General features: G+C 43.7%; 1 protein-coding gene across 2 annotated transcripts in view; it reads left to right on the top strand.

Moving 5' to 3' along the window:
- Positions 1–24,756, top strand: part of CHUK (component of inhibitor of nuclear factor kappa B kinase complex) — a 26,840-nt gene extending 2,084 nt beyond the window's left edge. For both annotated transcript variants that reach the window (XM_065669771.1, XM_065669772.1), the window contains exons 3-21: positions 200–314; positions 2,540–2,609; positions 4,099–4,187; positions 4,850–4,939; positions 5,540–5,664; positions 6,820–6,927; positions 8,902–9,037; positions 9,657–9,851; positions 10,332–10,434; positions 12,620–12,743; positions 13,937–14,088; positions 15,185–15,246; positions 17,615–17,724; positions 18,607–18,656; positions 19,381–19,477; positions 20,218–20,365; positions 20,798–20,934; positions 22,305–22,404; positions 24,252–24,756. In XM_065669771.1, the coding sequence (XP_065525843.1) occupies positions 200–314; positions 2,540–2,609; positions 4,099–4,187; positions 4,850–4,939; positions 5,540–5,664; positions 6,820–6,927; positions 8,902–9,037; positions 9,657–9,851; positions 10,332–10,434; positions 12,620–12,743; positions 13,937–14,088; positions 15,185–15,246; positions 17,615–17,724; positions 18,607–18,656; positions 19,381–19,477; positions 20,218–20,365; positions 20,798–20,934; positions 22,305–22,404; positions 24,252–24,278 (2,038 nt within the window). In that variant the 3' untranslated portion in view covers positions 24,279–24,756. The remainder of the gene's footprint in view (positions 1–199; positions 315–2,539; positions 2,610–4,098; positions 4,188–4,849; positions 4,940–5,539; positions 5,665–6,819; positions 6,928–8,901; positions 9,038–9,656; positions 9,852–10,331; positions 10,435–12,619; positions 12,744–13,936; positions 14,089–15,184; positions 15,247–17,614; positions 17,725–18,606; positions 18,657–19,380; positions 19,478–20,217; positions 20,366–20,797; positions 20,935–22,304; positions 22,405–24,251) is intronic.

The following is a 24,756-nucleotide window of genomic DNA, read 5'->3' as shown; positions in this document are numbered from 1 at the left end:
TGGTTGGTTTATTCCCAGGGCATGGATTTGATGCTTTTGGATACTGGTAGGTACCAGTTGAAGGGTGTGCTTCTCAACGGGGATACGTTTGGGGATCAGAAATTCAACCTGAAACATAAACCACAGTTGTTTGACAACCTGTTTTCTCATTCTTCCAAAAGAGGAGTCAGAGTTTTCATCCATCTTTCCATGTGCTTAGGTTGAGCCATCCCAATGTAGTTAGAGCCTGTGAAGTTCCTGAGGAGATGAACTTTCTGGTTAATGATGTTCCTCTCCTGGCAATGGAGTATTGTTCAGGGGGTGACCTCCGTAAGGTAATGTCTGCTTTGCTTTGCAATATGTAGTGAAATTAATGGTGTTGATGCTCTTCCTGTAACTGGGGATGTTTGTGAAGCCATCTGTGTGCTGTGGGGCTTTTCTTTTTGGGTACAGGTGTGGGGAAGTAAATGTGAAGTGCTTTTGAAACCAGAGGACACAGAGCAATCCAAGGGCAGATGCTTTTTTCCTGAAGCAGCGTGTCATTTCATAAAACTGCTTTAGCATTAATACCAATTCCTGTAGCCTGGATACTTGCACCCAATTGTTTGGCTTTACTGCAGTGTGTCTCTGTTTTGGAGTCTGATCTGGTTTTGATTGATGTGTATGCAGTACTGTGTTGCTCTCAGCACAGGGGAAGGATCATTTTAGTACTGGACTGGGGCCTCCAGGGCTTCAGAGACTTTCCTGCTGACTGGGAACTGCCCTTCTGCAAAGCAGCAACATGGAAGAGTAAAGGAACCTTTTGGTGGTTCCGCAGGCAGTGGCTGCACGGCCCACTAGACTTTATGCTCCTTTTCCATTGCAGCTGGATGCAGGGAGCAGCTGTTTGCATAGGAGTGAAGAAGCAAATCCCTGTTTAATTGAGCTTGCTTAGAGTTTGAGTTTGTTAGTGGTGTTAAATAGCACTGGAGGAAACTGAGCAGATGCTGGATGCAATAACTGCATCCCTTATTTAAAGGAAAAGAAGAAACCAAACTAACCACCAAGTTCTTTTTATTTCTCATCCTGCTTTTTGTATCTCTTACACTTGCTTGACATCATTTTTGTTTTGTGCAGCTATTAATTTCTCATTGCACATCTATAATCTTCCACAAAGCCTGGAAAAGCATCTGCTGCTGTTTATGGACCATGCACATGTGTATGCTTGTGCCCTTTCAGGGTAGTGCTGTGGACTCTGAGCTTGATTCCTGTCTTTGCCCTTTTTCTTCTTTCTTGTTCAGCACATCTACCCAGAACTTAGGGAGTGAGATGTTGAAGTTTGGCTTCTCTCCCGTAGAGGTTTGAGTACCGGTTGTGCCTGCGGTGTAGGAGGCAGGCAAAACCATGAGGATTGCATCACGTGAGGGGTGTCTGCACTGCAGAAGTGTACCTCGGTCATCTATAAAAGCCTTTAGCATAGTAAAAATCAGATCGCATGTTGATTGACTTGGGGTGTATGTGGGAAATTGCTGAAGGTACTTATTTACAGGTCATGAAGGCAGTGGTTAGGATGGGGTTCTATGGTATTTTTACCATACCTTTCACTAGAGGAGGAAAATTCAGGGCAAGGAAGAAGAGAGATGAAGCAGCACTTTAGAGTGGAGGCAGGGTTGAGAGTTTAGGTCCTGGTCCATGCTGTGGACACTCCAGTGACGCACAGACTAATGGACTGCTTTTTAGTTTGGGATTAACTAGTTTGGCAACCTAGAAGCCTGGTGTTACGGTGCCTTGGATCCTGCAGGGCCCAGGCAGCTTTATGGGCATGGGACTGACAATGGGTGATGGCGGAGTTGGCTGTGCAGTGTTTGTCAGCCTCTTGCAGTGGGGTCTGATACCTGGGTGGCTTGGGTATAGTCCACTGAGGACTCTTAACAGAGTCCATGGCCAGGTTGTTCAGGTTAAAACAGCAATTGCTTTGGGCCAGCTGGACTTTTTGGGAGCTGTAGATGACTGCAGTAGTCTTCTCTTCTGTGGTCTACACTCAACTGAGGAGTTAATTTGTTAGTTTCCCTTCTCATCCTTTTCTCAGTGACCAGTGTTTGAATGCCAAAGGATTAGATGTGTATCTGTTCCTTTTGCTATTTGTCACTCCATTTATTTTCCTCACTGGAGAGTTGTTCTTCCAAGCAGCAGTCCTGCTTCAGGCATTTGGTGTGTTCCTAAATCCGTCAAGCCAAACTTCAGCAGATGAGGAATGAGCAGATTCCAGGAGCTTCAGCATCCCTGTTTGTAGCTGTATCACCCTGCTTGCATCACTTGCCCATTTGCTTTCCGATGGCTTTCAGCCTTTTGTGGTGTTATTCTAACAGCCCAAATCTTCTTTTCAACCCCATTTCTGCAATGAATTTTTGCTTTGTCTCGTTATTTTTTTTCCCTCCTTGTGCTTTTATTTCTCAGTGCTGACTATTACATTCAACTCAAGTTAGATTTGAGCTGTGTGTGTCAGCAGGGGATGGAAAATGTTGTTCTTGACTGTTAACTGTTAACGACGTGGCTCTAAACATCTTTTTCTTTACTGCAGTTGCTAAACAAACCAGATAACTGCTGTGGACTTAAGGAAAGTCAGATCCTGTCTCTGCTTAGTGACATTGGTATGTCATCTAATGCCTTTCTTTCCTGTGTTTTGGTTTTTAAAATAAACCAGTGAAGGTTCGGGCCATGATGGCCCGTTTTATCCTGATGGGAGGAGGTGTTCAAACTGTTCGTGGGGCATGTTGGTTGCGTATTTCTCTTACAATAATCCCCTACTGAATTTTCAGTCACAGCTGGTGAGAAATCAGCTTTACATGGTGTGCACTTAGAGTAGCCTTTGCATAGGAAAACTTGGAATACCCCATGATGGAGATAAGAAAATATAACATTGACCTTGGGCCTTTCATGGGACCTTTGTTTTCCACTTTCACGTCTCCAAGACTGAAAATTTATTAAACAAAACCCCTCAGACACTGAAAGTCATTTTTTGCTGCTTTGTGGCTGTGTCTTCTGGGAGATGTTGTGATAAGCTTTTATCAAGTGGCCAGTGCTGTTCCTTGGGCAGACCTGTAGTGAGTTTTCCCCTTCTCTCCTTCCTTTTTTGTCAGAGGCTCCACAGTCCCCTCCAGGCAGCTCAAGTGGGGACTGTTGACTCGAGGCAGAGTCTTGCTCTTTGTTTTCTTGGGCACGTGCTCCCCTTCCCTTCCCTGTCACTCCTGTACCCAGGCAAGGAGCAAGTTCTGGAAACCAGCCTGGCTAAAACTCAATTATTTTATTCTTAGTAGTTTCTAGCTGGATCGGTCTCCAGATCAAGCTGATCACATGGTGCCATAAATGCGTGTGCTGCCATGGAAATTGTGGCTGGGAGAGGAGAGTCTGAGAACATACATGCCTCCTGGGGGCAGCCCCCACATGGATTGCCTTAAAGCCATCATGGAAGTTCATTTTTTAGCAGTGGGAGTGAAAGAAGTGGTCAGAGAAGTGCTCCTTTGGGCACAGCAGTCCTCTTCCAGCACAGGGGAAGCCTTGAACCCACAAGTTCAGTGTTGCTAATACTGACCAGTAAGAAAAGGGAAGTCTGCTGCCAAATAGTGGCTTGTATAACTTCTAGTATTTTTAGGTCAAAAAGAAACTCCCCTCGTTTCATTTGCTTAGTTAATTTCAGTACTTTCTTTCCTTAACATCTTGCGTAATGTGCTTCCACATATAAATAGGGCTTTGTGTTATCTTGTGTTAATTCACCAAGATCTTAGGCTAGAGGACATACAGAGCTGTTTCAGGCTGCCTGCACATTTTGGAGACCTGCTTTGCTTATGTGCTTGCTGTATTTCATTTTGTGACTCTACAGTTGAAGAATTCAGCTGCCTTCTCTGATGTGACCTGTAGTTATGCTGTGAGGTCTGAACTCTGTAGCAGCCTTCATTTCTGCAGAGCACATATGGACCTAGTTTGGTCCTAGTGTAAAAGTGACAAATCTTTTAAGTCAATAGTTCTTAATGGTGCTTTAAAATATATTGTTGTCAACCCCGAAGTCAGGGATATTTTGGTCAGATGTAGCTTTAATCAATGTGAGTTTATCTTTTACTAAATCAAACCTTTGTCTTTCAGGGTCTGGTATCCAGTATTTGCATGAAAACAGAATTATACATAGAGATTTAAAGCCTGAAAATATTGTTCTTCAGGATGAAGGTGGGAAGGTGAGTCAGGTGTCTCTGTCACTGGTGTGAGCAGCTTTTGTCTTCCCTGAGAGAGATAAAAGAGAACATGTCGTTTGTAGCACTGAACTGAGCTGAAAAGTCAGCTGTGAATTTACTACAGGTTTACATTGTGATGAAGCCAACAATTTTGCTTATTCTTAAATCCTTGTCATTGAAAACAAGTAACTTCTGTTTTCATTCAGGAACCCTGCCTCCAACAGAATATGAATGAGGTGAGGTGATAGTGTATCCCTGTGTTTGTGGCTTTGAGAGTGGCATGGAAAATCCAACTACTTCAGGGAGTCAGCCTCATTGATTTCGTAGCAAAAATGTGTTTCTCTATTGTTACTCTTTAAACAAATACCTTTCAATTCCCAGATCAAAAGCTAAATACTCTGGCCAAGCTATAACTGATAAGCTGCTTTAAATAAAGTCAAGTCTATGCTGAGATAGGTGGCCAAGGCCAGCATATGTGGTGGAACAGCAAGCCTTAACATTGTGTCACATGTTGAAGCTTCACCATGGATCTCCTCCAGAATTTCCATTCTGGCTTTCCTCTTCTTGTGTATATGGATGTCACTGCACAAATTGGGAGTTGTTTGGTGGGTTGGTTTTTATTCTCTGAATTTGCTCTTCTCATGAACTATTTGAACTGTCTACAGATTGTTCACAAAATAATAGACCTGGGGTATGCAAAGGATCTGGATCAAGGAAGTTTATGTACTTCATTTGTTGGAACGTTGCAATATTTGGTAAGACACGTGTTTTTCATGCTTACGAGTGATGTGGTACTGCCACGTGTATAGAATCACAGAGTGTGTATCAGAAGGAACCTGCTGAAGCCTCCTATAGACTGTCACCAGCACTATGGCCCAGCCAGGCCCTGAAACCTCCAAAACCTGAGATTGCATGCCTTCTTGTCCCAAGGGTGTTTGCTCTCCAGGGGAAGAAGTGTTTTCTCATGTTCAGCCTGAACCTTCCAAGATGGTCATTAGTTGCTATTTCCCCCACTGTATCTCCTGTTGCTTCCAAGATGAGTTTGGCTCCTCCATCCCTTTGTGTGCTGTAGTTGGGGGCTGCTCTAAGCCTGCCCCACTTCCAGTTTCCCCACAGCCAGACCCAGACCCAACAAGCCCAATGCCTCCCATCTCCTCGTGGGTTGGATCCAGCAGGCAACCTAAGCAGGGCTGCAGTATGGTCCTTGTGCCACTCTGGAACCAAGGGCCATGTCCAGACACAGCTTTGTCTCTAGAAATGCAAGAAAATAGATGACCTGAAATATACCGCTTTCAAAATGTCTTTTTATGACATTTTATGACAGTTAAAAAATGTCTTTTTATGATCCTTTTTAGGCTCCAGAACTCTTTGAAAAGAAATCCTACTCCGTTACTGTTGATTACTGGAGCTTTGGAACAATGGTGTTTGAATGTATTGCAGGCTTTAGACCTTTCTTGCACAATCTACAGCCATTTACCTGGTAAGACACTTACTCTGCAAGAGGTGATGCCAGGATGCTCCTGTGTGTGGTGAAGTGACAGTGTGAACCAGAGGGATAAATTCCTTGTGAGGTGCTGAGGCTGGTGATCTGCTTTAGTAGTGTAAAAGACAGTTTGAATGGCACATCTTGTGGTATGTGCTTATTGCATTGTGTGCTAAACTCTGGTCATCATCATTCCTTCACAAGTGAATTTTGAATCCAAAACAGAATTGTAAGCCAGTCTGTATCAGTGCCAGGAAAACATAATGGAAAGGAGGGATACACTGTATAAGCTTGGCTTTTAAAAGGGTGATTCTGCAACAGGAAAAACCTGAAACTAGATTTTCTGTTAGCATTGAAATAATAACGGGAAAAAGTAAATTTGAGGTTTTATGCAAGTGTTAGCTTAAAAAATTGTGTGTTATCAAAGCAACTTTAACCAGTATCATGCACTGGTTCCCCTTTTAACTGCTAAATCTTGGGGGTTTATTATTTTAATAGTGCAGTATTTATTGCATTTTTTCCAACGTCAAAAACTTGAGTTAATGTAAGTAGCACAAAGTGAATGAGGTTAGAAACAGCTTTTTCCTAGCCACAAAAGAAAGAAGAGAACAGTGCAGGCCACACGCCTGTGGCTTCAGTTCCAGCTGGGGCTGACTGACGCAGAGCTCCAGGTACAGTCAAGCTCTTGGCAAGGCTCAGGCTAGTGCTGTAGCGAGTCAAGGCAGGGAAACGGGCAAAGTTGCTGGTGCTGCTTTCCCTAGTGCATTGCTTGCTGTACTTCTAACACTTCTTAACTGCTTGGCTCGGGTTGGGGTAAGGGTTTTGCCAGGTGACTTTTGAAAGTCTTGGTTGTCTGGAGGTTGATTTAGTTTGTTGGTCTGCTCTGTGGACAATTAACCTGTATTTGATCCTGCTTTGACCTCCTTGCATGAGGAGCAGAAATGTTTCCAGAGATGGAGTTAATGGCAAGGGCTGCCCTCTTCCACTCAGAGATGTTCTGGGTGGATTGTTTGGAAATGTTGTCTTTGTCCTGAAAGAAGAGTTTGTTTTCTAAAGCTACAAGCCAGGGACACTTTTTGGTGCTGCCATATTCAATTGGGCCTTTAGAAAGGTCACATTGTCAGTATATCCACCAAGGATTTAATTTTCTAGGCATGAAAAAATCAAGAAGAAGGATCCAAAGCACATCTTTGCTTCTGAAGACATGAACGGGGAGGTTCGCTTTAGTACCCATTTACCACAGCCTCACAGCCTCTGTGGGTAAGTGTGTCCTCGTTGGCCACGTGGGATAATTCTTGGTTTGTCTTTTACACTGAGGGCTCCTCCTCCTTTCTCCTCAGGAGTGTTCCAGTCTCCTGGTGAGCTATCATTTGTTGTTAAGGAATAGCCTGTAACCGTATGATTCTGTTCTGATACCTGGCTCTCCAATGGCACTTCACCCTGTGGCAGTTTGTGGGATCAGGGCAATTCACCTTGCAGTGTGAACTTTGTGACTGCTTTCCATGTAGTATCACAAGGCCACTGAGTAACATCTATCTGATAGCTTGATAGCATTGAGTCTCATAAACCAAGTACTTGAGTCAACTGCTGCATGGAAGCAGAAGCTTCTAGTATTTGTGTTGGGAAAACTTGCTGCAAGCCCAGCAGAAACCACAAAGATGACCAGAGCCTGTTGGTTGCCTCCCTGCAATCCTGTATCAAGCTCTGGGGCCCCAAACTCAAGAGGGATGTGGAGTTGTTTGAGCGAGTCCAGAGGAGGCCACAGAGATGCTGAGAGGGCTGGGGCAGCTCTGCTCTGGAGCCAGGCTGAGAGAGCCTGGACAAGAGAAGGCTCCTTAAGGGGAGACCTTAGAGGAGCTCCAGTGCCTAAAAACCTGGAGAGAGGCTTTGGACAAGGGACACAGGACAAGGGGGAATGGCTGTAACCTGTCAGAGGGGAGATTGAGATGAGCTCTTAGGCAGAAGCTCTTCCCTGTGAGGGTGCTGAGGCGCTGGCACAGGGTGCCCAGAGAAGCTGTGGCTGCCCCATCCCTGGCAGTGTTCAAGGCCAGGTTGGACACAGGGGCTTGGAGCACCCTGCTCTAGTGGAAGGTGTCCCTGCCTGTGGCAGGGGTTGGGACTGGATAAGCTTTAAGGTCCCTTCAAACATAAGCCATTCCATGATATAGGGAGAGGCCCATGAAGCTGGACTGCTTCAGTCCAGAAAAGAGAAGGCAAAGGGGAATCTGATTTTTGTCTTCTATTATGTATTGGGGCATTACAGAGAAAATGGTTTTGGTCTCTTCTCAGAGGGGCACAGTGAAAGGACCAAAGGCAACAATACAAGTTACAAGAAGGGAAGCAAAATTTGGGCACAGAAGAGGTTTTCCTCTGCCAATGGTGCATCCCTGGGACAGGGCCCAAGCAGTGGGAAATCTTCATCTGTGGGAACTGCCCAGCCTTGCTTGGGCACAGTCCTGAGCAGCCTGCTGTAGATATGACATTGGCCCTCCTCTGGTCTATGGCTCAGACCAAAGTCCTCCAGGAGGGCCTTCAACCTGAACTGGTCTATGCCAAGTCAGAAGTCAGGCTCTGCTCACTTGTCATTTATTTAGCATCTGTGTCTTTAGATGTGCCCAGCATTGCAGTGCAACTCACTGGCAGATTTCGAGGAGAAGTACTGGAGGTGAGAATGATAAAAGGGAGCTTTGTGCCAGTGCTGTGGGCTAGTCCATAATGCACTATGGGCTGTCTTCAAAGATATTCTTGATAATTAACTTCTTGTGTGGATAATGATAGAGGAAAACCTTCCAGGCAGCATGGGAATGGCTGTTCTGCGGACAAGGCTTTGAAAACTACTCAGTTTTATTTGTATGACAGTTTTTGGATGAAAAAGAGCCAAAAACTTATTCTCCCCATTAGCCATTTGACATAACTAACGTGTCAAGATACTTTTAGTTCAGTGAATTGGAGTCAGAAGTATCGTGAAAGGTACCTCCTGCTGAGGTCACTGGGACTGTTACTACAGTGGGATAGTGGGGATGTTCACACCACATGTGCTCTCCTCTCCTTCCAGGCTTCCCCTGCCCTCCAGATGAGCAGCTGCAGTGAGCTCACTGTCTCTACACATGTTCACATATGTTGTGCATATATGGTCTCTAACCTAAGAGATGTAACCTCATTGCTGTTGTGAGACCCTAGTTTCCTGAGTGGACTGAGTGTTATAGACTCTTTCTTACATCCCTTCTGGTTTAGTTTAATTGTAGGACCGATGGAAAATTGGTTGCAATTGATGCTGAACTGGGATCCACAGCAGAGGGGTGGAAGTTTAGATCCTGAGTCTGGTCGTCCAAAGTGTTTCCTAATAATGGATTACATACTGAATTTGAAGGTGAGTGAGGGTTGCTACTGAATGTAAAGGCCTACTGAAAGCACCTCAGAGGACAGAAGGTGTGTTCAGTGGAGCAAAACTATAATCCTAGTATCATCCAGCTGCAGGATCATGAGCAATGTTTTTCTTGGTATCAGGAAGTGAGTGTATATGCAGCCTGTTTAGTACCTGTCTCAAGGTGAAATACCACTAGATATTTTAATCTCCAGCTCTACACTTGGAGTGGAAGAATTGACTCAGTGTTACTGCCTGTCACCTCAGAAAAGACTTGCCAAGTTGAATTAATGCTTGAATGTTTGCTAATAAAAGTTTTCCTGAACTCCACTGCTGATGCTGTGACCTCCAAATAGTAGAACAGAGATTACATTCTCCTAACTCTTCCCCTTCAAGTAGTGGGGCTTTGCTAAAGTCAGTCTAGTTTCTCTGACATTAAAAGTTAGGTGTGGGCTTTGAGTTTTATTATGTGGGGCTTTACTCCTCATCTTGATTCCTGTAGTCATTAAAAGTCAAGTGATGCTTTCAATCTAACACATTAATTGCTACATACTCCCTCCCAGGCCTTTGTGTCCTTCCTCTTTGATAGGCAGTGACTTGTAATCAACTTGTACTCTTTTTACAGATAGTACACATCCTAAATATGACCTCTGCCAAGATTGTTTCATTTCTTTTGCATCCCGAGGAAAGCTTTCATTCCCTTCAAATTAGGATTGAGTTTGAAACTGGAATAAGTACCGGAAATCAGGAACTGCTGTTAGAGACAGGGATTTGCCTGGACCCTCGGAAACCTGCTTCCCAGTGTGTGATCGATGGCGTAGTAAGAATTGTTCTGTTTGTTTAATGTCACATTCTCGGGGAATTTAAAATCTTGGGGAAGATAAATTGCCCTCATCTTCTCCCACTGGAATCTATTTGCTCTGTAAGTGTAGGAATGTAAGGTCTGGAATTGTTTCCTTTATTGGGTAGTGCAAGATTACCAATGACAGATTCCTATGGTATATATTCCTGTATCTAGTCTAAATATTCTCTATATATTCTATATCTGAGCTAAATAACTTGTATTTATAGTCTAAATATTATAGCATAATTATTCCTATAGTTATGTCTAAATGTTTAAATACAGTAACTTGATAGCAAAGGCTCCTGTGTTTCTCTGGGCTTTCTTAAGATCTGTTTTCTAAGGCACCTGATCTTCTGAGTATCTACCCAGAATAATTAGTTCATGATGTAACTAGGACCCTCTGGGTCAGTAGGAGCTATGTTTGGGATTTCTTTATGTTCTCTTTTCTTCTACCAGAGAGGCTGGGATAGCTACATGGTCTATTTGTTTGACAAAAGCAAAACTGTCTATGATGGACCCTTTGCTTCTCGGAGTCTGTCTGACTGTGTAAATTACATTGGTAAGTATGCTGGAGAACAACTGGGAACTGAAAATGTTGCTTCTCATGCAATAGGGAAGTAGATTTGCTGTAGAAATCTGTGTGTTATCTTGAAGGGCAGTACCTAATACAAAAAGAACCATTTAAGAACCATGAACAGCCTAACAGTGTTTATTCTGCAGAGCTGTATCTCCCCATTTGCTACATGTAACAGTTCAGAGAATTTGTTGCTCACCCTTTGGCAACTCTTCTATAGAGCTGCTTAGAATTCACTCAAGGTTATTGCCCTTGTGTAAAATTTCAGCATCTACCCCACCTCAACATCCTAACCTAAGCAATGCCCAACTTAAACAGAACCATGATGTGAATGAAGGCTTACAACCTAATCTTGTAGCCTAGAGAGGGAAACTTGTTGTGTCTCTGCATTACAACCTGGAAAGAAGGTTCTAACTTAAGGGCTCTGGTTTCATTTGCACAGCCTTCTGCTCTGTTAAAGCCTATTGTCCCTTCATATCCAGTGTTGCAGTGACATCATGCTGGAAGATGGTTTGCAGAACTTGAATGATAGCCCACATAGATGTTCTTTGGTGATACCAAAGGTCAAGGACCTTCTTATCTTAGAGTTTAGCATCTGCTTAAGTTGTGAGGGGAAGAAGGGGTATGTGCAACATGTCCAGGTACAAACAGGTTTCATCTCCTTGCTCCTTTCTCTTGAGCTTTGGATGTCCATGACCACTTGCCCTCCTACAGCTCTCCTATATTTATGCTTCTGCATCCTACATCAGCATCCTGAGGGATACAGATTACCTTTTTTCGCCTCTCACTGTCTGTTGCATTTTAGCTGTGATCCATCTCTTATGTCTTGCCTAAGTGAAAGAACAGCTCCCTCATTCTATGCTGCTGATCATTCATCCACATTGCTCTAGTAACAGAGCCAAGCCAGTGTGTTCGGGCACATTACACCAGTTGCAGGACTGCTGTCATTCCACTGGGAGTTAGTGCTGGTCTTCAGAGACACTTCACAAGTTCAAAATCTCTTGTACTGTCTTCCCAGCAGTTCTCAGTTCTAGTCATAACGTGTCCATAACCCCATAGCACTGATCCTACTTCTGGTCTCTCCAAGCAGAGCCAGTGACTGAGAAACCCCAGGCTCCTCCTCCATTTTGAGTTGTTGGGAGTAGAGCCTGTCTGCTGCTGCATGGTGGGGGCTGCTCCGGTGGGTCCTTGCTGCCTAGCCCTCCATCATCAGTGTACTTTAAGACCATGCATGGAAGCTGCTTCTCTGCTTATGGCTTCCCTTACATGTCTCCTGAAATTATAGCAGTTACCTGCAGGACTTAATATACCCCTATGAAAGTGTACAAGCTGTTAAGAAGGACCTTGTATACCTATATGAAAGAGAAAAGAATGTCAAGGAACAGGAGACATCTACTAGGTTACTGCATGTAAAGGCAATGCCCTGTGACATACTGTTAAGTAGCTTAATTTTCTTTGGCCTGGCTCTGCAGTTGTGCTGGTTTTCCTTGTCTCCTTTTACTCTTGTTCAGGTTTATCCTGATCAGCTTTTTCTGTGTTCTGGGCTACTTTCCTGGTGAATCTCATTGTGTGGCGTCACTGTGCTGAATCTCTTGGAGCTAAGGCTTTTTACAACATGTTTATTGACATCCCAGCGTACTGACAGTTCCCTATCTCTGTGGGGGAGCACACAGAAGTCCTGTGTCTTTTCCCCTTAAACATCTACGTTGGGAGTCTGGGAAGGAGCATCAAAAGATTTAAAGATGTTTTCAGATGAAACGCACATCAGGATGTAGTGACCAATTTCAGCTGATTAAATGGAGCAATTAAATCTGCTTTGCTAACTTGGGCTAGTGCTTTAGATAAGAGTTTCCAGATAAAACCACCCCTGGGTCCTGCTGTGTGCCATGGTTCATGCAGTATGTCTGCTAGCGCCTATAGACCAACATGCTTGAAGGGATCAGTGTTCCTGCAGCTGTGAGTTCAAATATGAGTAGTTGCCTGGCTGACAGGAGGCTCTCAAATAGCTGGAAAGGTTGTAACGTGTAAAGCTTATACACGCTTGAGCAAGTCTTTCATGGCTTGATCCCTTAGCTTAGGCACTTGAAGCATTGGGAGTGTTGTAAGCACTGAAGTACTTCTCTGGAGTTGTCCTTTCATGTGTGCACATTTGTGTTTTTCTTGCATTCAGTACAGGATAGTAAAATCCAATTACCAATTCCTCAGCTGCGCAAGGTGTGGGCAGAAGCAGTTCACTACGTGATTGGGCTGAAGGAAGATTATAGCAGGCTCTTTCAGGGCCAGAGAGCTGCCATGTAAGTTGTTACTCCTCATTCAGAAGATCTGTTACTATGCCAGTACAGAGACTCTTTGCGTGGAAATGTACATCTCAGGATGCTTTGGTTACCCAGAGTTTTACAGCCCTTTGCTATTCTATACTTTTAAGTCGTAAAACATATTTGGGGGAGCTTATTCCACTCTAGGAATTGTATTGCATAGTGCCTGACATGCATAACTGGAAATAACCTTGAATATAGTTATGGCCTCACAGAATGGCTGAGGTTGGCAGGGATCTCTGGAGGTCATCCCAATCCAGCCCCCCGTGCTGAAACAGGGTCGCCTACAGCTGGTTGCCCAGGACCAGGCTCTTAAATATCTCCAAGGATGGAAACTCCACCACCTCTCTGGGCAACCTGTGCCAGTGCTCAGTCACCCTCGCAGTAAAAAAGAGTTTCCTGTGTATCCTGATGTTAAGAGGGAATTTACTGTGTCAGTTTTTTGCCCATTGCTTTGATCTTGTCACTGGGCACCACTGACAGGAGCCTGGCTCTGTTCTGTATGTACCCTCACCATAGGTATTTATACATTTTGATCCTCGCTCAGCCTTCTTTGCTCCAGGCTGAACAGTCCCAGCTCCCTCAGCCTTTTCTCACAGAAGCCATGTTCCAGTCCCTTTATAACATTCACTGGCTTTCCTCCAGTATGCCTGTGTCTCTGGGGAGCCCAGAACTGGACCTAGGTATGGCCCCACCAGTGCTGAAATAGAAGGCAAGGATCAGCTCCCTGAGCCTGATGGCAATACTCCTCCTAATGCAGCCCAAGTGACAGAATGAGTGAAACTTGAGTTTTGTCCTGTGATTGAATCACAGAATGGGCAGTGTCGTTTATCTCAGGTGATAAAAAAGGTGTCAGCAGTCACCAGGGGCAGTATGCACTACAGGACCCTCTAAATGCTAAGAAATACTTTACACTGCAAGGGCTATTCAACTGAGCTTGACAAAAGTAGTGGGAAAAGAGGAAGGACCTTCTCTTTTGCATGCTGAAGGTCTGCAGTGCCTGAGAATCCCTGTTCTAAGGATCTTCCAAAATGTTTTGCTACCTGTGTCTTTTCTTCAGGTAATGTAAGTCCAGATATGCTTTTCAAACTAACACCTGTATCTTTTCTTCAGGTAATGTAAGTCCAGATATGCTTTTCAAACTAACGTGCTGTTCGTGTTTCCTTTGTTAGGCTCAGTCTTCTTCGGTACAATGCTAACCTAATCAAAATGAAAAACAATATGGTATCAGCATCCCAGCAACTGAAAGCCAAACTGGAATTCTTTCATCAAAGCATTCGCCTTGACCTGGAGAGATACAGTGACCAGATGGCTTATGGCATATGTATGTGTTGTGTAATGCTTGTTTGGGTGTCTTGTCTGATGCTGTAAAGGTTCAGAGTGGCTGTGAAGGACTGTGGATAAGAACTGGCTTAAAAGACAATGCAGGAATTGCCACTGTGTTCCTCAGTATCTGTATGGATTTGTTTTAGCTGGGGCAGATACAGGAGAAGAGTTTGGCAGAAGCAAAGGCAGGAGGATAAAAACCACAGTGTTTATGGAGACCTTCAGTGACAGCGAAACCAGTGGTTAGCTGTTGCCTATGGAGAACACCAAGCTAAGAAAATGAGAGTATTAATAGTAGTGGTGATGTAGATGTTTTGCTATTTACTCGTTCGGAGTCCAGCTCATTTGGAGTTGTCACTGGGCATAAAATGGAGGGCGGAGTTGCTGCACTGGATGAACAGTGTACACTGACCACCCATGGCAGAACAAATGGGCATGGCACCTGTGGGAACCCTGTTTAGAACACTGCTAAGAGAGTCATCTTGAGGTAGCATAAGTCAGGGTGAGAGATGAGGTGAAAAAGCACCAGCTACAGTTTTAATGTCAGAGGCATCTGGATCTTACATCCTCTCCTTTCAGAGAAGAATAGCAAGATTTATGAAGAGCTTGAATATATGGCTAAAAACTGAAACTTGAGTTAAAAATTATGACTGGGGTGAAGGCTGATGTTGGAGCGATACTGTGACTGGTGTTTAATCAGATGTGGCAGTTGTTTAGCCTAATAGTGGAATTCAAAGACTCATTTTAGGCTGGGGATTACAAACAGTGAAATTTGAGCACCCTGCTCTAGTGGAAGGTGTCCCTGCCCATGGCAGGGGGGTTGGAACTGAATGAGCTTTAAGGACTCTTCCAACCCAAACCAGTCTGGGATTCTGCAGTTCTGTAAATCCTATCGTAGGGCTTGTATGTGAGTTAAGGTCGAGCCTTGAGTTGTTAAGCTGCAGCTTTGCTGTCTCTGTGATTTCTGGGTCATGACTCCTACTTGGAGTGCCATGCTCTTTGTGTTCAAATTAAATTGATGTACGTAAAGTTCAGGTTATGCGTTATTTTTGTGTCTGTATCTTTTTGTAAATTAACAAGTCTTTTCTCTTAAGCTTCAGAGAAGATGCTCAAAGCCTGGAAGGAGATGGAAGAGAAGGCCTCTCAGTGTGCACAGGTAGGGGACATTAAAGAAGCTTCACTATCTTTCTGCAAAGGAGGTCATGACAGGAACTTAAAGTGTCATATGTGCCACTGCTCCGTCCCTTCAGTGTTTCATATCCTGCCTGCTGTGGGAATGTAAATATCATTGCAGGTACATTAAAAAAGATGCATTAAAAAATTCAGGTTGATTGAATCAAGTGATTTGAACAAAACCAATACAAATGTCACTAGTCTCAGTTGTCTATATAGGAAAGTAAGCTATAGACACGTTATTTATTGCCCAGGAGGAATGGTGCTGCTATAGACAAGAGTATTCCTGGTTGGATTGATCGCACACAACAGTTTCCATTGATGAAGCTGAAAATCATACCAAACACTCTGCAGTTACTTCAGAATTGCAGTGGTTCATTTAAGAGTAGAGTAAATTTCTAGTATTCTGCAAGTAAATACAAAAATAGTTTTTAGTAAGAGTCATCCTTAAAGCATTTAAAGCAAAGCCAGAAGCAGTTGTTACTCTGAGTAGTCCTAATACTTAACAGATGTTTCTACTTGTGGTTTATGGACAGTTGAGCTGAGATCAGCTTTCTGTTTCTCAGAGAGTTAGTTCTGTGAGAAAGGCTCATTAAGATGTATCTACTGCTCAGAATTCTGATCTCTGGCTTCAGGGAATAAGCATTTTGATTTTACCTCCACTGGAAATGATGAGGAGACAGAATAATTCTGCCTCAAGTTCTGTTCGGACCTCTATAGGGAAGGAGTAAGCTTTTAGCTGTGAAAACTAGAGACGGGATGATTGTACTTCATTGTCAAAAGCTGTTTCTTCTCCTCCTCTACTGGATGCATTGAATAAAGCTTGGGAGAGGGGAGCATTCAGAAGGAATGCAAGGAAAAGCCAACATATTTGTAATGTATTTCACAGAGTAAAGGTCTTTAGAACATCTCCATAAGTACTTACTCTGTTCTTCATGCTCTGTGATAGTAGGTAGCTGCAGGAGTGCCAAGAATATTGCATGTTCCGCTGACCAAGACAGGCACATGGTTTGCTGGGCTGATGTCTTTCATTTTTGCTCTCCCATGCAAGGTATTTTTGTACTGGCTCTCATAGTAATACAGAGCACAGTGAACAATACATAAACAACCCAGACACCATTAGAAACACAAACAATCAATTACGTTGCCTGTTTTTTCCCTCCAATGAAAGAGTTGACAGGGTAGCTCAGGTCCTGTCTCCAAGTCAAAAGGTTCTTGGAGCCTTGATTCTATTTAGTCATTTGGAGATAGGGGAATTGGGATTTCCACCTGAATTCACCTTTGTTCAGCTCTTAAAATTTTGGGATCTTCTTGTTCCCTGTAAGAAAGCAAGGAGGGATAAAAGGGAGGCTGGTTCTAATAGCATGACTCAAAGCTGGCACTGGCTGTTTCCAGCAAACCAGGAACCTCAACCAATATTTCCTTAGCAAACCATCAGAATTATGTTCTGTCTTCAAGTTGTGCAGTCCCCATGTGTAGTTGCACCACATCCAGTTACCAGGAGTGGAAAATGGTTTCCTCTGTAATACGCAGTGGTGTGTCAGCCTGTCTAGTGGGCAACTTCTGTGAAGCCAAGAGACAGCTATGCTGTGTAGTGAGTCATAGTGCTCCAGATAAAGACATTCCTTTTGATAACAGGGTTTACTTCACATTCTGATTCTCCTTTCTTGTTTCTTCTTGGGTTATTCTTTGCTTGCAAGACCTACAGCAAGGGATGTTCTAGAAAATGTTCAATTTTCAGGTCCCAAGTCAGACAGGAAAAGCTATAATACCTCAAAAAACTTTCTCAGGAAGGCAGATCAATGCCCACAGTTCATGGCACCACTGTCCACGCTGTAAGAGTAGGAGAAAACACTCTTCACTGCTGGAATGTGTGTAAAGCCAGAGAGTGTATGTGCAGTCTGCATCTTGGAGAGAAACAGTTGATTAGAAAAATCTGTTTCTCTATATAGTTTGGTTGTCAGAGATTTGCCATCTAGGTGATAGCATGGCATTGAGAGCACTGGAACAGGTTGCCCAGGGGGGTTGTGGAGTCTCCTACACTGGAGATATTCAAGGCCCGCCTGGACAAGTTCCTGTGTGATGTACTGTAGGTTACCCTGCTCTTGCAGGGGGGTTGGACTAGATGATCTTTTTAGGTCCCTTCCAACCCTTGGGATTCTGTGATTCTGTGATTCTGTGATTGAGAACAGTAACCTCAGTTGTTGTAGCAGCAGTCCTGTCAAAGAACTCTTTTCTCCTAAACTCTGCATGGAGATAGCCCATTATACAAACAAGTGTTCTGGGGAGCTTTTATCTACTTTATTGCTCTCTTCCTTCAGTTTGATAATGTCCCTAAATTTTGCCATTAGGCTGAAGATATTGGATATCTGGATGAGCAGATCATGGCTCTGCACACAGAGATTGTAGAACTTCAGAAGAGTCCATATGCGAGGCGCCAAGGAGAGGTCATGGAGAGCTTGTAAGTCCTTTGCTTTGTACTTTCACTGCCCATTGATTTTTGTGTATTTTGGTGTCAGAGGTTTTTTTCTCTGGAACCACCAGAGATTGGTGGTTCCATCACTGCTTTTGGAACCCACTCTGCAAGTACAAAGTAGTTTGCAACCAGTTTTAAGATCATTTTACTGGTAAAAGGGAAGATCTCACCAGTCGCGGCTGTACGCTGCTCCTTCCTCTGGAAGTTCTAACATCACTTGGCAGCATTACAGGATAGGACACTGCTCTATCCAAAAGATAGCTGTGTAAGGAAGCTTGAGGTGCAGTCACAGGAGTAAACTCATCTAATTTACCTAACTGACCCTGCAGCCACACAATGACTAGGCCTGGGGAAACATGGAAAACACAGCTGGGGAAAATAGGACACTTCTCTGTCACTGATTATGAAGTTTCATCTTAGAAGAGAGTGGGCCTAAAATATGTATCTTGGTCTCCACTGAAAAATGCAGAGGTTTTTGTTTGCATTTGAGAAGAGTGAATTTTGTAGCATTGAGTGATAAAACTGAGGGTGTTGGGAAACCCTGTTAAATACATTCAATGTGTTTTCCAAACAAGGATAATGAACAGCTCATGAATGTGTGAATATTTGGAAACTTGACTATATATATCTTTTTAAGTATTAAAAGATGGAAGAGCTAAGTGGTATTTGGGCTGTTGCTGAGAGCCACAAATGGCAATTATAAAAGAGGGGGATCAAAGAGTCGCTGAGATCGATCAGCTGCTTTATCTGTTGTTATTGAGAGCTCTTCTGAATGACATTCAGTAAGGTATAACTTCATTGCAAGGCTTTTTTTCCTGAGTCACCTGCTTGTTGATACATATATGAATCCTTTTCTTCTTTTTCAAGGGAACAGAGAGCCATAGACCTTTACAAGCAATTAAAAACAAGACCTCCAGGTATGTAAGGAGATGGTTGAAAGATCGTTTTGCAGTTACACCCCATGACTAATTTTACTGAACTAAAACCCAGAAAATGCTGTTCAGGAGAAGGCTAGAAGCCAAATGACTGTATTAAAGAGATTCAAGGGCATGTACATTATGATGATTTCTGCTTTGTGCAGAGCTTAGAGCTCCCACAAATTCTGTAGTCTTGTTCCTCAGCCATGGGTTTTTCTTTTGGTTTTCAGTGTTGGAGCATCTGCCCTAAACATGTTTCTGCCTTTTGTGTTCTCTTCCTCTTTTCCTGCCTGCAGTACTTCTCCCCAGACATGGGAAGAACTGTTGTTCCTCTGTCATCACTCCAACCCAAGGGCAGTCTCTTTTCTCCCTCTCCTCTCTCTTATACTAGAGGGAGTCCCGTGTTTAGGGATTATTATGTTCTTAACATAGTAACTGGTGAGCAGAAAGATCTAGTTGCTTGTGTATTTGCCAGTCCTCACTGAAGCCAGTATCTGAACAGCAAGAGTGGCTGGAATTGTGTGCATCACTGTGGAGAGACATTAAGGAAAAGCTGTGCCTAATGAAAGACTGTGACAGATTTTAAGATATTTAGATGTTTCATTGTGTGTTGGTTTGCTTGGCTGCACTCATTAAATCAGATCTTTCCTAGACTCTGGGCATTTGTGTCCAGAGTGACTCCTCGTGGAAGAGCATTTTACTAACTATTTGATGGCCCTTCCAGATCATGCCTACAGTGACAGCACGGACATGGTGAAGATCATTGTGCAGACAGTACAGAGCCAAGACCGAGTTCTCAAGGAGCTATTTGGCCATCTCAGGTACTTTATGGAGCAAAGAACTCAAACAAATGCAACTTGGAAAGCAGGAAAGGAAAGGGGAAACCGTGGAGATTGATCTGCAGGTGTACATTTTTCATTGCAGTATTAAATCTGCTCTGTATTGAATTGCAGCTAACCTGTATAACTAATAGGGAATGGGAGGAGAATGCAGTGCTTCTACTATTAGCATCCAAGAGTTTACTTTAAAATGAGACAGATTCTGCCAGTGTTTGGGTTGGGATTACAGTCTTGAAGGGAAAAAAATAATTTGTGTAACAGCTAAGAAGATACAACAGTGAGTTTTTTCATTAATTCTTCAAGTAGCTCAGAAAAAATGTCGTTATACAGATACAGTAGTCAGCAAAGCATCATTTAGGTGTGGCTTAGTAGGTCCCATAAAGAAAGTTGTTAGCTATGGTGTGGTCAGCCCATAGAGACCAATATAGGCCAGAGAAGATGAGTGAAGTCCCACAGTTGAGTTGCTGTGCTCTCAGTTATCATCAGGATCAATTTTTGCATTTCAAATAAGAAGAGCTTGTATTGTAGGTAGTGTTTTCTGCCTTCTTTTTTTGAGTCTTGGAGAAGTCCAGGGTGCCCTCCAGTCTTGCAGGTTTTGTACCTGCAGCTGTCACAGATGTGTTCTCACTGAATTCTTGAATCCCAAGGTGAGGCTTTTGGTTTTGCCAGAACATATTGCTACACAAGCTGAAAAGTAACTTTGTGTTTGCTTTCTATTACAGCAAGCTCTTGGGCTGTAAGCAGAAGATCATTGACTTGCTTCCAAAGATTGAAGTGGCTCTAAATAACATCAAGGAAGCTGACAACTCAGTGATGCAGATGCAGGGCAAAAGACAAAGGGAGATCTGGCATTTGCTGAAAATTGCTTGTGTAAGTAGCTTTTGGACTGTTTGTGCTGCAAACCAGGTGCTTTCCTGGTTAGCTTAAGTTGTTTTAAGACTACACAGATTTTCCTGCATTGATTATAGTGACGGTGCAGCTGAAGCTGATTTCCACATGCTCACATTTAAGGTCAGCATATATCTTTTCCTTGACAGGATTACTGGGGCTGTGCAAGTCTTGCAGTTTAGGACATGGCACCAACTCCTAATTCTTCAACATAGAAGGCATGTCATGTGCAACATTGCACAATGTCACATCAGTGACATTTGTACCAGAACTCTAGAGGCTTGTACCAGATGACTTGCAATCCACAGACATGCCCCAGTTTGTGTGTATATGTTACAAACAGTGTGTAGAAAATAAGCCTGACTAGCTAAGACCTCTCTGGTCCATCACAGCGATGAATTTCTCTCTTTCCAGACTCAGAGCTCTTCTCGATCACTGGTAAGCTCCAGCCTGGAAGGTACAACCTCAACACCAGCAGCCACATGGCTCCCACAGGGCTCCTCAGGGAATGTATTTCATCCTCTGTCTTCTTTAGCAACTCCTGAAGATGGGTAAGAGCTGTTGGAAAAGGAGGGCACTGCAGAGAGCTTAGTGTAGCCATTTTATATGTGTTCACTGAAATCCTGTCCTCTGCCACTGGAGCCTCCAGTGCTAAGGGGGCATGTCCTCACCACGTCCCATGTGCTGGACAGGGGAAGTTTTGGCATACCAGGCTGTCTCTGAAGGCAACATTGTTCAACTCCTGACTGGAGTTTAGAACTTACCTCTGTCCATACCACACCAAAAAGCAGCAATGAGATTTTGAGCTGAAATGCAGTATCATTTCATGCCCAGGTTCTGGTGCAAGTCCCAGGTAACTCAGACCATACTTAGTGCTTCTCACAGCTTCAGTGATTTTAAAAAGTCTTAATTCAAAGGGAGGACTTAAGTTGGAGTCAGTACAAAGCAGTCCACCTGGTTCAATATCTGGGGCTTTATCCTTCAAAAAAAGTGTCAGTAGCTCAGTTGTGCTCTAAACCGATCAGGAATTAGGTTGAACTCTTTATTCAGAAACCTCTGCTCTCTGGTCCTGAGCACGTTCCACATACTGCTGTCAGCTAAAGCACTGTGCTAGTAATTTCTTGCACGTCATGTCATTCTGTCTTGGAGTTGGATTTGGTAGTTAAGGCCCCTTTCTCTCAGCTGGTCGTAGCTAAATAAGAGTTGTCAGGAGCTGAGAGGTTTTTCTCTTTGCTTTGTTAGTAATTTTACTTCCAGTCAACATAATAGAAGGAAAAATGCCCCTCGTGGTGCTCAGCCCTCCATCTGCAGCAGTGCTGGGTGAATATCGGCACCAAACCGTTTTTGGGGGCAATACCTGGATTCTGTAGATACGCACCTTCCAAGCAGGCTTTTGCTGGAAGTCCGTTGTTTTTTCTGAAACCCTGAGCAACCTTTCCGCTTTCTCTTTTCTGTCTACAGCTGTGGGGTTATTTCCATCTCTGGGTAATGTGGGGTGATCACCTTTAATAGGTGCTTTCCTGAGCCTTTGGATCTCCTCAGCACTCCTCCTCAAGCTGTGACTTTACTGTATGAGGCACTGTACAAAGAGTAAAGAAACGTAAACCTTGTGGAGAGTGGGCAGTGATTTTAGGCCTCTTGTACTCAGCTCAGTTCCATTTTTTTTTTTTTAAGGCAGAGTCTGTGTGGTTTGTGCAGTTCTTCTGTAGGGAAGGAGTGCAAATCCACACTTCCGTGCCACCTCAAGGCATGTTTTTGTGCTCTACAAGGTAGTGCTTATTGTTGCAGAGAACTGCAAATCAGGTTTTGGGGTTTAGTTTTTGTTCATTTGTTTGGGGTTTGTTATCCACCATAGTGCAGAGCGGTCTGATGTTGGTGTTCCTTTGTGTTTTAAACCTGTTATCTTATGCCTTCCCTGCAGGGAAAATTTTGTCCATGTCATAGAAGAGAATCTGAATTACCTTGAACTCTTTAGCAGTATTTTGCAGGAGGTGAGACAGGAGCAGAACAACAGTGTGATGGTAAGTCTGTTGATGTATCTGAGGGCCTCATTTTTAAGTGCCACAGCAGGGTCCTCTGGGGCTGTGGAGAACTCCTTAAATGGGGTAATGTTGTGATGATGTGATGTTTGTGATGATGTGAATTGCTGTGACTGTCATCCCTTCTGGATTCCACTAACATTAACAGGTAGCCCTCGGTGCTAGTATCAGTGGTCTGCATGGTGGAGCAGGCTGTTCTGTGAGATGGTTGAGCTTGCTCTGAATACTGGTTGCATTCTCAACTGGAGAGTCCTGGTTTGTGTCCTGCACTGCAGCGGGCAGGGTTCTCCATTCCCAGAGCCCTTTCCTGATCATTAACTGAAGCTCTCCTCATGGCAGAAGTGAGGCTTTAGAGAGTCTTAAGAAGGCTCTTTGCACAAACTGGTATTTGAAGTATCAAGAAATAACAAAAGTAAATAGTGATCACTCAGAGGCTTTAATGCCATCTGAAACTCTGTTCCTGAACTGCTAATTGAAGCCAGTAAAGTTTGTGCAGGAATAAAGAGCACCACAGGATATTGGTCTTTTAGAAGGGGCTCTCAGCTGATTTTGGAGGCTGTATCATATAAGCCACCTGTATGAATATAGTGAGGACAATTAGGCCTATAGATAGACCTGTTTATGACAGAGAAAAGTCCATACAGATTCTGTTAGCATGAGGTTATCTAACAAATTTACTGCCATTGTGTAAAGAAGTCAAAGATCCAGTGCTGTGCTGTAACTTAGATTTTCAAGAAGCATACTAAAGCTTGCAATTGAAGGTGTTTACCATTTGTAACTGCTGAAATAACAAGGAACAGAGGGTTGGGGAAATGGAGGTGGTTGATGAAATGGAGCTCTTATAATTCATAAACATTTTAATGTACTAATGTTTATGAATAATTGTAAACGGTGAACTGAGAGTTTACTGGAGCTACTGAGTTATTTGGGATTGTGAAATGAGAGTGTATTAGTGGGAGCTGCAGATGACGCTGTGATAACAAGGGATTGAGCAATATGAGTGAGAAAATGAAATTAGCTACCAGTTAAGGCAGAGTAATAATGTTAGTGTGGAAGACAGCCTTAACTATGCATACTCTGGTCTTACCCATTGGGTGATCAGTATTTGTCTTTGTTCCATCCTGACAGGGTTGGTGTCGGTTGTGGAACACACTGTTCTCCTGTCTTGTCTCCTTGCTGTGGCTGGAGATGGGAGAGAAGCTGTTTGACTGGCTTCTGTTAATCATCTATGCCTCTGTCATCTCCCTTATGCCAATGTGCAGCATCTGTCCCTGATGTATTTTAGCCCAGAAAGGTTATTTATTGCTGTGGAATCACACTCTGCAGATCAGCACATGTTTCGTCATGTTTGGGGTTTTTCAATTTTTTCTTGCATCAGGGACAGAAGTTAGGCAGCAGGAAAGCAGCAGACAATGGGTTTTGTCCTCTTTATTTGGGGGTAAAATTAGGTTAAAATAGTAACTCTTTATCTATTCTTGCCTACATTTGAGTTCAGTTTCTTTTTATTTTCGTTCTTGCCCTACCAGTGTGTCCCACGGTGCACTGGGAACCCCAGTGGTAGGTTTTGTGCAGGCACAAAGTACGATTTCCAAAGAGAGTGCGGTCTGTGACATGCCTGAGCACTGCAATAAGTATGTGTATGTGAGGAGGGGGCTTTGTGCTGGGAGCAAGCCAAGTTGTGAAATGGTGAGACTTTTCAGCTGTTAGATCAACATGATCCCGTGGGAAGAGAGAGGTGCTGGATAGTGAGTGTCCTTTGGTCACCACCTTGGAAATACACATTCAGTACCAGTTCTCCTGCGTTTCAGTTGTTCCCTTGCTTCTTTCAGAGTTTTGATTGGAGCTGGCTCAAATAGCCCAAGGAGCCGACGTGCTGCTGTCTGCAAAGTGCCTGCATGCTGAGAGGTGGCTTGGCATTGATGTGACTGCCCCATCAACCACCTTGTGTTTTGTAACCCTTCCTGGAGTCGGTTCCAAAGGCCTGGTGCTCAGGAGCAGATCCACCACCACCAGCAATAACAACCAGGGTTTTCCATGCTGCTGCCTTGTTGGGTTCTCGACTCAACCACTACCTGTTGGAGACACACCTGCAGTGCTGGCTGCCTTCGTCTGCGATTGGCAGGAGCGGGGACACCGGTGCTAGGGGGCTTGTCCCACAGAGCTTATCCCTAGAGACAGAAGGAAGGGAGGAGAGGGAATGAAGGCAGCTGCCTCAGGACCGGGATGCTGCTTCCCCTCTCCCTCCCGCTCTTCTCACGTGTGTAATATGAATGTATAGATTATATATATATATATATTTTAAATAGAATCGATAGCAATAAACGCTGTGGAGAA

This window comes from Lathamus discolor, chromosome 3 (assembly GCF_037157495.1).
Source record: "Lathamus discolor isolate bLatDis1 chromosome 3, bLatDis1.hap1, whole genome shotgun sequence".
NCBI lineage: Eukaryota > Metazoa > Chordata > Aves > Psittaciformes > Psittacidae > Lathamus > Lathamus discolor.
This window is presented reverse-complemented; position numbering and strand designations above follow the sequence as displayed.